At 38.4% G+C, this 13,644-nt stretch overlaps 1 protein-coding gene across 4 annotated transcripts in view; it reads left to right on the forward strand.

Moving 5' to 3' along the window:
* Nucleotides 1–11,332, forward strand: part of atp11a (ATPase phospholipid transporting 11A) — a 99,387-nt gene extending 88,055 nt beyond the window's left edge. For 2 of the 4 annotated variants that reach the window (XM_053616264.1, XM_053616263.1), the window contains 4 exons: nucleotides 1,064–1,129; nucleotides 1,217–1,320; nucleotides 1,702–1,867; nucleotides 10,088–11,332. In XM_053616264.1, coding sequence (XP_053472239.1) covers nucleotides 1,064–1,129; nucleotides 1,217–1,320; nucleotides 1,702–1,867; nucleotides 10,088–10,360 — 609 coding nt within the window. In that variant the 3' untranslated portion in view covers nucleotides 10,361–11,332. Of the gene's footprint in view, nucleotides 1–1,063; nucleotides 1,130–1,216; nucleotides 1,321–1,701; nucleotides 1,868–6,365 lie in introns of all 4 variants that reach the window. The other 2 variants (XM_053616266.1, XM_053616265.1) reach the window with 2 other exon arrangements.
* The last annotated feature ends 2,312 nt before the right edge of the window (nucleotides 11,333–13,644 follow it).

Here is a 13,644-nt window from a genome sequence, read left to right on the forward strand (position 1 = left end):
GCTAATTATTTTTAATTATTAAAAATAATGTTTTTTTGTTTATGCAACATTTTCAGCATGAACCCGGTTCATGCTGGTTGATGACATTACAGAAAAGGACTAATCTCTGTTTATAATAGATTAATCGCTAGAGAGTCTGAATGTAATCTGAATGGTAGAACACGTTATCGCACAGCCTGTTTTATTGGGATCATCTCATACAGTGTCACAAGTAATAATCATAAAAGACGTGTAACAAGTTGCTAACTAGCTAATTCTACTTTGCCACATAAAATAACCACACAGCGTATTACTTCCTGGTTTGTTGCGCCATGTTTTTACCAGTTTGTAGCATTAATGCTCATTTTCCCTGTCCAGAAGACTTTTTGCGTGTCAGGTGTCCCTTTACGATTAGCATGATTCTCGAATTCTCTGGAAGTTATTCTAGTTTTGGTTTTTGCCACTGGTACACTTTTGTTTTGTCTGGCCACAGTGGCTAGACGAAACAAACTTCCTCCATGTTTACATTTCTGAGCAGTAGACATTGGGGTGCATCTATAACATGGATAACGGTTCCTTGAGGGAATCTTGACGATACTAGTGCAAGCTAACGTCAGTCACTTTAGTCACTTTTTTAAAATCATTGAGATAAACCTTGGCCGTACTTGAACACACTGCGTAAAACACAGCAAACCTTAAATTGTTTGCAAGTGTGTTTACATTGTGTCAGTAGGTATTTTAACCAGGTATTTTATGACTCCGTGATGGAGGAAGAGGATGCGACCAGACGGCCTTGTGTTGCGATGTATGTATGAATGTAATAATGTCATCTTATCAGCTATCAGGGGGTTTATACATGCTACAACTTTGATCTAAAATATTTATTTTTGTTCCAGGAAATGGCACGGCACCGACACAATTTTCGCTCAATACGATAAACATACTGTAGTATATAAGAGTTTGTTAATGAGACATAAATGAGAAGAGTAGTGGTTAATACTTGATCTCAAGCCTCAGTTCTATACATTTGTGTTGTTTATATTAAATTGGTGTTATTGCTGTTATTACTGTGTTTCTGACCCAGATGTTTGGAAACTGGACGTTCGGAACTCTGGTGTTCACAGTGCTGGTATTTACAGTCACGTTAAAGGTAGCACGACATACACACACACACTAATGAAAGTGATAATTATACCACTTTTATTATACACATTATCATTGTATTAATGTTCTGTAGCTGGCTCTGGACACACACTACTGGACGTGGATCAACCATTTTGTCATATGGGGATCTCTGCTCTTCTATGTGATCTTCTCACTTCTCTGGGGCGGCATCATTTGGTACGTTTTACATCCTTCTAGGAAGTAGCTTAAGCATACTGCAGTAATAATCTTATTTGGAGTAAAAATGAAGCATAGTACACAGAGTTTTCAGGGAAACATGATCATCCCTTTCAGATGAAAGTCCTTCAACAATTGGGCACACAAAATGCTTGTGGGTATGAGTCAAGGTTTGACTTCAGAAGCACTTTGCTTGATGAGGGACCTAGATCTAAAACATCGTGTCTGCTTAACTTTTACTATCTCTACCATAATTACTTAAGTATCTCAGTATTAATAGCAGTAGTACTCCTAGAAACAGGAAGACTGGAAGCTTGTCTATATCTAATGGCTTTAGTAAATCAGAGCGTACGTTTCTTCTTTGTCTTTTCACTGCAAAAGGCCCTTCCTGAACTATCAGAGGATGTACTACGTCTTCATGCAGATGTTAGCCAGTGGACCAGCGTGGCTCAGCATCATTCTGCTCATCATGGTCAGTCTGCTGCCCGACGTGCTTAAGAAAGTTCTGTGGAGAGCACTGTGGCCCACCACCACCGAGAAAATACAGGTACACTTACTGCTGCTACATTTACTGCTCTTCTACTGTTACTTATATTTTCTCCAAACCTACTCGCATATGAAGGGAACATGGGGTGTCCAACTCATTTTGCATAACGAGCCGAATTACACTCAGTCCGGTGGCCTGACCGGAGAAAAAAATATCAGTTTAGTGAGCAATAATGCATCAACAACTCCGTCTTCAAATTGTTTATTTATAAGATTATATCAGAAAAGGCACATTCTGAATGCACAAATGGATCAAATTTATATCACGTGCAAAACAGATGAGTGAGAACAGTGAGTCATGTTAAAAACTATATGTACACAGTGGCTTGCATATGATCCAAAATGTTTACATTTTATGTACATTTACTGTACATATCCTACAAGTAAGAGAATCACCAGACTAGGCTATGAGACTAGTCATTGGCTCTGGGATTTAAATAACCACCAAAGACAGCAGATGACTTATGAACTCATTCAAAAAGAGAAAAAAAATATTCTGTAAATATTTTAAAGTGCACCTATTTTTATGGTTTTTCAAATATTACCTCATGTAGTGTGTTATAGAGCTGTGTGTGAATGTAAAAAGTCTGCAAAGTTTCAAACATCAAAGCGCAAGCATTTTTGACAAACAGAGTTATTGACTCCCAAAAGAAGGAAGCGATTCTGAACAGCTGAAACGAGTCGTTAGTGATTCCAGACTTTACTTCCTGTATTAACCTACAAGCCGCGCCTCTGATCTTCATTGGCTTCTCGTTGACAGACGGAGCTGAAACTCGTTATGGTAGTGGATGTTTTCTTTGTGAAACACGCTGACAGCGGTAGATCAATCACGACAGACTGGGACATCTGACCAATCAGAGGAGAGTATGCTCTCTGAAAGGAGGAGTTTAGAATGAATCTTTTAGAACGGATCCTTTAACGAGTCGTTTGTGACACTGGAGGGAAAAGAAAAAATACTGCAATTTAAATGATGAGCACATTAAAGTGTTTTTTGATCTTGGATGCATGTAAAGCTATTGTATGAGACCTTTAAAACAAAACTAGGCATGTTTCAAAACCGTAATAGGTGCACTTTAATCGTTACGCAGATTAAATGCATAGAGATTCAAATCTTATTATCAAATTAGCTGCCTCAAGTCATTTTGTAATAGACTTTATTTTAAAAAAAATAATAATAAACAGAAGTTATATATATATATAACATAATATCTGTATTATAGTGTCTTAACAACTTAATCAGAGAGAAGCAGGTAACTATGGCAACTGCTGTAAACCGATTTACACATTTCTTGGGGTGAGGGGAGGAGTTATCAGTCGTTACACAAATGGATATCGCTGTAATTATTTATAGATATTTCCCAACCCTACTGCACGCATATAATCTGTTCAATAACACTGTATTGTTTGCCTTTGCATTTTAACCTTGCATTACAGTGGCCTAAAAGCCTATTGGAGATTTAATGTCCTAATTATGTCTTTTTTTTTTTTTTTACTTATTGTGCCACTGAACATGGTATTGTTGTAGATATGACTATGTTTTGACCACATTTATGGTCTTTAGATTTACGTTTGCTACGGATCAGTCCTGAGATTGCTGGATGTAAGTGGATAAGCGTATGCAGCTCAGGAGGTCCTCGGCTGCAACGTTACAATTCTCCTTTTTCACGCTCTTCTTTTTTTTTTTTTTTTTTTTTGAAAAAGCAAGTTTTTCCTGCTTGTTTTTTTGGAAGATGTCCTACATTTCTTTGAAACGCTCCTAAACTGAAGGCGTGTGCTGGTGTGTTTTCAGACAGAGAGAATGTATGCAGCAGTACTGCGTGTGGTTTCTAATTAACCTGCCTTTTACTCAAACCTTCGCAGCTTTGCATTAAACTTATCTGTCTGCTATAAGGAAGGATCTGGCTGAAAAAGTTCAAACGTTTGTAGCTACTAGGGCTGATAAAGAGTTGCGCTAATATATTTAAATACTAAATGGAATATTTGAATATTGTTTCATAGGCAAAGAAAATTCCAAGAAGTAGAGGTCGACCGACAGGGGATTTTACCGATACCAATAACTAAGCTGGGCGGTACCTGCTGATAACCGATTAATCAGCCGATAGTATTTAAAATCGATACTAAATGAGAACATTCTAAATATGTGGTAATTGATACTAAATGAGAACATACTAAATGAGAACGCTCGACGTAAAATATTGGTGAACTTTTATTACAAAAATAAACAGTACTAACTTTACCATGAAAATGTACTGTATTTTTTAAAAATGAAATAAATATATCAATATTAATATATATGAATTATTAATAAATATTGAAGTAAATCAAAGATATACATCCAAAAAGTAACACTCCAAATAACAAATAAAAATAAAAACATCCAAAATGAATCAAAACACTTCAAATAACACAACAAAATTTGTCATTGATAGTTTTTATTTCACCTCTAGAGGCCGCTCTCATACCGTATAATGACAGTGGACTCTTCTCAGTCGCTCAATTTTTGCCGATAACCGATAGTTCCAGCAATAGATCGGCAAAACCGATCAGTCGGTCGACCTCTACCAAGGTTTCATCAACATTTCATCAGAAACATCCTTGTTCAGTGTTCCAGATAACCTCTGTTAGTGTTTATTTAGTTTGAGTTTACAGTTTTATGTAAATATTTTTTTATTCAAGTCTCTAAAACAGACACAGTTAAACTGAATCTAAATAGCTTATTTACTATACAGTATATGCTCACTACATACATTTGCAGTGCCCTATGTAGTGCACTACCTGCTCAGCAGAACATCATTTAAGACTGAATTGACTTTTTTTTTTTTTAAAAGTGTCTTTTGGAAATGTACTGCTTTTTAAGACCTGTACATTCTCCCTTTATATTTTGAGTCGATGCATAATTTAAAAAATAATTGTAAATAATTTAATAACCATTTTTCCAATGATGAGGGACATTTGGCCAAAAAATGAAAAATGTGTTTCATTAGATTTATATATTAGTGGAGAAAAGTAGAACATGAAATCTTAAACAAGTTCAATCCGAGTTGTGGTGTTTGCTTGGTTTTTTTTTTTTGTTTTGTTTTTTTGTTTTTTTTAAGTAATCGAACAAAACTCATTCTAATAGCCCTATTAGCTACAAATTGTTATTACTGGATATAAATCTGTTGGTCGCAAACCTATTTCTGGATAAACCTTTCCACGATGAACTTTTAATAAACTAACATTAAGTAGTAATAAACGATAAGGCTGTACAGCTTAGCTAATACATTATTAGCACAGTCTCTTACTGTAGCTCTAATCCCTCCCTCCATGTTAACTGTTCTAAATCCGTTTTGTCTTCTCCTTTTCTTTTCTCTCCTCATCTGCCTCTTCTCCTGTGACGTACGACTGCATCCCTGAACTTGCCCTTTCCCCCATGTCTTTAACCCCTGATTCTTGACCTTTGCCCCTTGAACCCACGTGGCCGTGGTAACGGCAGACAAAGCGCCAGTGCCTTACCGCCGAGCAGTCCACCATCTTTATGCTCTCTCAGACCTCCAGCAGTATCAGTTTCTGAACTGGGCAGGAGGTGATCCTTTCACTCTCTTCGCATGTGTCTGTGTGTGTGTGTGTGTGTGTGTGTGTGTGTGTGTGTGTGTGTGTGTGTGTGTGCGTTTGCGCGAGTGAGTGTGTGTATGTGTGGAACAAGTTACTGAAAGGTGCCAAGAACTTCTTACTAGTCAGTTATGTTTCTGTGTGTGTACATTATATTGGCCAATGATGGAAAAAAAAAAAAATCTTTAAAGCAATGGAGACGTTTTAAATTAATGCGTATTTGAATTTCATCTGTAATGTGGGCCATTAATTTGAATAATTTTCTGTGCAAAAATGGAAGAAATAAAATAATAAATACCTATGTTGACTTTCTGTCAACATGAATATTTCAGCTGCTTTATGGAAATCGTTTGCGGTCTACAAACACATCTATATTTAATTGCGATTCCATCAATCTAATAGCCGTGTTCGGCCCTGGAAATGACAGGCAGGCTTTACTGATTTATCGGAAAGGCATTAGTTGATGACATAAGCCTGCTAAGCTCTCAGTAATGACTGTAAGAAGAGCTCCGGTACCTCAGAGTGACGCTTGTTCCATTTCTGCTCCTGTGCTTTTTAACCGCATGCTCTGCTCCGTGTGCTCACATGCATGAAGGCGGACATCTGTGTGTGTGTGTTGGATGAATATGAAACGTGAAATACGTCCATTGCGACATGCAACGCAGCGCTGCATGGTTACGTGCAATGTTTTACATGTCACATGTTCCCTTTTTTCTGTTTTTGTTTTTAACGATGAACCTTTCTGAACAGGAACAGGTTGATCTGAAGTTTTGTGTATTGAAGAAACACTGAGTAAGCAGTGAGGAAAACGTCTCCAGCGTGCATAGTCATGTCCTTTAGGCTGAGTCTGTGTCTGTTTGTGTGTGTGTTTGGCGTGTGTGTGTGTGTGTGTGTGTGGCTGTCCACAGAGGATGAAAGCTGATAGGACCTTTCTAGCACACAGTGAGGACTCCCTGTTACATGGGGTTCAGACCACCACTGAGGCATAACAGCAGCATGGTAAAGAGAACGAACAGGGGCGTGTACTAACATCCAGTTCACCATCAGACCGATCAAATCTAAAATTTGTTCCAAGAGCACTTTATTTAACACTGCGGTATTTACTTAGTATTTAACACATAGATCTGGAATAACATCTAGTACATGCATTGCAGGTAGGAAGAAAGGGACGAGTGTATATAGCAGCATTACTCAGACGTGTCAGCCGTATGGTTTGTGATGTCACACCCAGGATGGGAAGCAATTGTTCAACAGATAAGCAAAAGTGGATCCATGTTACATGTATAACTATGGAAAACATTACGAAATGGGCAAAACAGTTGGTACTTGACTCATTGACTCAAGCTTTAACTTCCCTCTGATTTCTAATATACAAAATGTCCCAAAAAATATCCGTCCGTACAGGATTTCAGTGATTTTGCTGTGGCTTTTTATAAACAATTTGTGATGCAATTTGTGCTTATTGTTTTTTTTGTAGAAAACGACTTTCGCAGTGATGTTTGTTGGTAAATGAGACCTTTTAGCTGTACTCGTTCAAACACACGTGAATCGAAGATGGCTTTGGCTGAAGGCGCGTTGTGATGTCACATGATGCGTCTCGGCCCAAATCTGCGGTAATTTCGAAAAATCGCAAAAAAGTTTGCTTGAGTTTGCATTCATTTCTGTGCTCGCAAAATCGCTAAATCCTGGAGGGACTGTTGAATGACCGCACTTCATTTATTTCACCCCATCAACAGAAAACAAACTCGCCGCGAATGTTTTTCAGAATATATTCCATTGTGATGATTTCGAAATGCTTATTATCGAAGGGGAATTCTTTACGGAATTCACCTGAAAAGCGCGCCACTCTTCTTAATTCATTTCCGTCACATTTCCTGGAAACAAACCTAGCACTGATTTGTGGTAATCCTTCAAAAACATTTCATCGCCTGTTTTGCTTTGCATTATTCACTTCCTGGGGCCATGAAATCGTGCACTTTTTAGTCAGTCTCTTCATATAAATATTCATATTCATATATAAATATTCACTTCATTTTGTTCTCTGCTCGCTCTTTCTGTGAGAGAAAGTGTAAGCTTGAGCATGTTTATTGAACCTTTTGTTCTAGGAGACATTTATGAAGTGTTTTTTTGGAAGGAGTCTTTAGTGTTAGGGGTAAAGTTACAACTAGCGCAGACTAAAGCTACAACCTTTTTCTAAAACAGAACAGCCTTCCGTACAGAAGACACGGTTTCTAGGTAACATGTATTATTTATTTTTTTAATTAAAAAATTTTTTTTTGGTCTTATTAACTTCGCGACAGAAAAAAGCGATGTCGGGGAGGGAATTAACGTTTATAGCTGCTTTAATGTAAGTGATAACAGGATTGAAACTTGTTTCACGTACGTTCCACAACGTTAAATAGAACTATTTCGAGTTTCGTCCTCATATCGTCTCAGGGAGTTCTTCCTTTGCCATCGTCGCCTCCGGCTTGTTCATTAGGGATACAGTTATACATTTAAAATGTATATATTTCTGTAAAGCACTATACACGTAAAATTGAATTGAATGGAAGTATAAACGGATACAAATATTATGTGCCATTCTTTAATTAATAAATTTAAAAAAATATTTCATTTTCAGCAAATTGCTGTGCCGTAAGAGGAGTAAATACTGCAGGACTTCCTGTTATATGAAAATAATAAACTTCGGGGTGGCTTCATGCTTAGCCGCATCACACCATAGCATCGTTGATCGATTATTTTAATATAACACCACAGCGTCAAGTGTTTATATTTCATACTTACATATTCAATGATCAAAAATGATTATTTTAAAGAAAATGATTGTACTGTGGCACTAATACTGCTTTGCAAACCTGGTAAATTACATACAAATTACCCTGTAATTTAAAATGCAAAGAGTGTACCAGAATTGAGTTGTATTTTTTACGACGTGCGTATTAAATATCCGGCGTTTACCACACTGTTAAATATAGTTCTTCTGTAATAATCCAGGAAGTGAAAATGATACTATTGGTCTGATTAAATGAATATAAAAAAAATCTGCACACACGTTTTCATTGTCTTCACAAGACACCTCTAGGAAAGCCCACATTAGCTTCTACTGTAGCTCTGTTGTGAATTCTAGATTCGATGAGTCTGATGGTGACGGTACTGAGAAGCCCCTGGTGTGGCGGTGTGCTGTGAGATTTGCTGTGAGAACCGACAGGCTGGTGTGGTTACGGAGACTTACTACTGGCGTGTAGACGTTATAGAGCGTAATTGCTCTGATATTGCTGCACGTGTTCACACATTCTCTTCTGTTTCCACTGCGAGTGCCTAATGCTGATCTTATCTCCTGTATCTGTTCAAGTTAATTCATCAGTGAATAAGTAAGAGCCTGTCCCGTTCACTGACCGCACAGTCCTAGAGGGTGTTGATGATCAGATCTTCAATGCGAGCATTCTCACAAGCGTTATTAAAACGCTTTTATGTCTACTGTAAATATATAGGGTGCAGAAGGAGACGTCGTACAGTAGTACGTCTGTATTTCACTTGGTTTGAACTTCTCTGAGACACTCTAGTGTCCAGATGTGGTACTGCAAAATGGCTTCTTAAAGGGTTAGTTCACTCAAAAATGAAAATTCTGTCATCGCTCACCATCATTTCGTTCCAAACCCATAAGACTTTCGTTTGTCTTCGGGACACAAATGAAGACATTTTGAATAAAACTTGGGAGATTTCTGTCCCTCCACATCTACAGTCCAAGTAACCAAAACGTTCAAGCTCCAGAAAGTCCATAAAGTCATCATAAAAGTAATCCATGTGACTCCAGTGGTTTAATCCCAGTTTTATGAAGCGATACGAATGCACAGATTGTTCTGTATGACTCGGTTTGTGTACAGAGTCTCCGCTTTTGTGAGAACGTCCGCTCTCGCGATACTACGGGACCCGGAAGCGCTGCACTGTTTACAGCGGAGGAAAATGGACGCTTTACACAAACTGAGTCACATAGAGCAATCTTTGTAATGAAGACGTCTGCAGATTTTGTCTTTTTTTTTTTTTTTTTTTTTCTTCAGCACAACACGCATGCGTCGCGATTCTCTCGTGAACGTGCAGGGGAGATCTACGTGGAAGTGAAGATATTTTGTGAATAAAGACTTATTTTTGGGTTTTTTGTGCACACAAAGCATTCGTATCACTTCATGAAACTGGGATTAAAGCACTGGAGTCACATGGATATAATAGGATATGATTAGGAATTTACTGAAAAATACGGGAAACCCCTGATGTCTTTATAGTTACATATAACCAATCCTAATGGATGGATAAGCATTGATTGAGCATTGATTTTTATATACATATCAGTACCTTCTAGGACTGTAGACTCCAACCTCTCGGTCACTGATTTTCATAAGTGCATGATGTGTATTTTGCCTTTTTTTTTGTGCAGAATTTGTGTTTGGGGCTTGTGGGTGATTTTGGTTTAACTCGCTCTTGTAAACACTCTCGTGTTTGTCCAGTGCCTGTGCATGTTGCGTTTCGTATGTGTCCATTCTCTGCCATATCTCTCATACATCTCTCTTTTTGTGTTTCTCCCTTGTTCCCTTCTCTTTGTTTGTTTGTTTTTTTTCTTTTCTGCGCTCTACAGAATGCAGACAAGCTCTATAAGGGTCAGCTGTCGGAGTTTACCCCTCTGTCCTCTATCCACACTCCACCTATCCACAAACGGGGCGGTGATGAGGATCAAAGCCACACCCATCGCAGGTCTGAGTCTTCACCTCGTAAAAAAATTATGTACACCCACTGGGGGGGTGGCCCCGACTACTGCACTTTCCGCCCTTTCTTACGATTTGGGGGAAACCCCAGGCTCTCCGGGATGGCGTACGCCTTCGCTGCACCCGGGCGTGAAACTTCCATCTGAAACAAAAGTTTAAGTTAACATTGAGACTTGCACACATTTCGTGCAGAATGATCCTGAAATTGAAATAGTTAAAGTATTCAATTGAAGTACACACTCCCTTCGCCAAGGCAGCACCCAGCAACAAGGCTGGGTGTTGGTTTGTGGTTTGGAGCCAGGCTTAAATGGGCCAGCAGATCCATTAGGAGTGTTTTTAAAGTGCTGTGTTAAGGGGCCTTTTTACCTTGATTCACCCTGTGTATGTGTTTGTTTGTGTCTTACCCTGAATCCCATGTGAAAATGACTTGAAACTAATATGCTGGCACTGAGCAGCTATAATACAGCATACAGCTTTCCCTCTTGATGAAAATAATCTGAATGTGGATATACACACTCACTGACTACTTTATTAGGGACACCTGTACACCTGCTCATTCGTACAATTGTCCAATCAGCCAATCACCTGGCCAATCATTGGGAAAAGACCAAGCAATGTTTTTTGGCGAGTCTCAGATTCCTGTTCTTGTCTGACAGGAATGGACCCGATGTGGTCTTCAGATATTGTAGCCCATTCACGTTAAGGCTTGACGTGTTGTGCATTCTGAGATGCTTTTCTGCTCACCGTGTTTGTAAAGAGTGCTTATTTGAATCACATAACCTTCCTGTCAGCTCAAATGACTCCGCCTATCCTCCTCTGGATGTTTTTTTTTTGTTTGTTTGTTTTTTTTCACACCATTTTGTGTAAACTCTAGACATTCTGATGCCTGATATGAACATTAACTGAAGTATCTGCATGATTTTATGGATTGCTGAAGAATCGCTGCCGTGTGATTGGCTGATTGCATGAACGTGCAGGTGTACAGGTCTACTGAGTGTATATGATATTTAAAATGGAGTTGCATGAGCTGTTAACAGATCCTCACACTTGTTTCTTCATTTTCTCTTGAATTTTCTTCCCTTCCCTTGCTTTTTTTCATTCTTTCTTTCATTTATATATATATATATATATATATATATATATATATATATATATATATTTTTTTTTTTTTAGAACAAACTGGTGTTGCCTTTGCGCCGCTCTGTTTTTGAGGAACACCCCGTAAAGGCACCGTTACAGTATGTTGAATTGTAAGTGGCTGAACTTTGGCCATCGTTGCATTTTTACTACTAGATAGAGCTCGTCAAGAATGCCATAGGTGTGTGTGTATGTGTATGTGTGTTTGTAAGACATGAGACAAGCTTGAACTGGACTGTCCCGGCTTTGTCATTTGTAATATAACCAGTAGAGCAAACTGTAGAGCAGCTCGTATGACGAGCTATCACTATCACGAGCTAACACTATTGCTAGAAAAAGTCTAAAACCGAGTGGTCAGGGCAGCTTGTTAGTCTGGTGTAGGTGCTTAGAGATGTGCTATAGCTATTTATGTCAACCCTTCCCTTCCCCATCCCATTAAAATGCCTTTTGTTTAGCTTTTTTATTTATATTTATTTTATTTTTTTTGTAAAGCTTCGCTGACAATCCTGACTATCTTACCTTAGCATCCACGTTCTTCTGCCTTAACGCCATAACATTTCCCATGCTTCAAACTGTGGTCTGGACACCAAAGGTTGTAAAATAATACAGTAGATAAACGGAGTAAACTAGTGTTCTTCTTGCCTTACACTGATATGAGGGAGCGGGGGACGGGCACATGATGGCGTTAGACGAATCCCACCACACTGCCTTAAGTTCACACGCTACACCAGCAGATGGCTGGATGATAGACAGTTCCCTTTCAGGCTGATTGCATATCAGTTTTTCCACTATTACCATACTATGTTTATATATATATATATATATATATATATATATATATATATATAAATAAAATCACTCTATTTTTTGTGTAGTATAAATATTCCAGTTTGTATTGTTGAATGGAAAAGCTGGTTGAAGATCAGTGTAAAAACAGGGACTCGTTTTTTTTTCTCTGGAGGAATGGATTGCAGTAGCGTGGTTCTCATAACATCTGCTACAGCCAGCTAAGCCATGCAAGACTCCTCAAAGACTTTTGTTGCATTATTTTCACTCCCAGTGGCAGCAAGCTTTACTATATTTATTTGCCTAGTACCTGACGTTTGTACCGACAAGGTTTTATTTCTGCGTTGAGCCTCAGTCTGGAGCCTTGTGTCGCTAAGCTAGCTTCATTCTGTCATCGTAAACCTGCCTGATCATCATTCAAAGTCATTGTTTGTCCGGTGCACTTTTATCAACGTGTCACTTAATCACCCGGTTCATTGGCCACACCTCCGATGGCTCCTGTTCACTATGTAGCACTTCCCTTTAATTCATTTACCTCATAGTGAAGAGAAGCCATTTTGGATTTCCAAGCATCCATTAGGCATATAAAGCATTTGACTGGTAAAATAGTGTGAGTATGTTAATATTCGTGCAGTCGATGATTATAGGGTACTGTTTAAGTGGCGCAGTTTGAATTGGATATCAAAGATTTGTATTACAGTTCTGATGTCTTGGTAAAATTTTACGTGAAGACTTCATGACACATACGTACGTAAGACTTTTATGACAACTGATGTATACAGTTACAAAGGCTAATAAGCGTCAGGTGTCGGCGCTCATAAACTCTGCTTTCGTCAGTTCTGATGTCGAACACTGACATAACACCGGAATTAAGTGACATTTGGTAGACTTGATGTTTGTGTTTTGATGTAGTTTGTGTTTACCTGCCCTTAAATGCCCTAGCAATTTATTTTGTAGCTCCGTCTACATAAAGCTTTCATTTTGTCACAGTACTGTAATGAATGTTCATATAAATGCTATAAGCATTAATCAGAATGAATGGTATAATGCAGACCTGCCAACAACCTTTCCGCATTTTAACATCAGAATACAACAGAGGTTGTTTTTTTTTTGTAATTGTTGCGGCCAAAAAAATGCTTTGATTTGCTGCAAAGTTTTTTTTTTGTGTGTAAAACTACTTGAATTGGCGAAGTTGCAATTGCACGAAATTTGAAGGTGGCTTTGCCTGAATACGCGTCGTTATGATGTCACGTCGTGCATTGTCATGTCGTGTCTCGGCCCAAATCTGCGGAAAATCTGTGCTCGTTTCGAAAAATTTCAAGCTCCTACGAGTATTGCGGCGTTTCCTTCACTTTGCGTTCATTTCTGCAGTCGCAAAATCCCGGAGCGACTGATTATCACTCAAATATTCGCAAAAATAAAAATTCTCTCCAATAATAACAGCAGATGAGCTAATCACCTTCTGAATCTACAATGATTGACAGCTGTGTAGCTGTAAATTAAAATC

The sequence above is a fragment of the Ictalurus furcatus genome, chromosome 26 (assembly GCF_023375685.1).
Source record: "Ictalurus furcatus strain D&B chromosome 26, Billie_1.0, whole genome shotgun sequence".
Taxonomy (NCBI): Eukaryota; Metazoa; Chordata; class Actinopteri; order Siluriformes; family Ictaluridae; genus Ictalurus; species Ictalurus furcatus.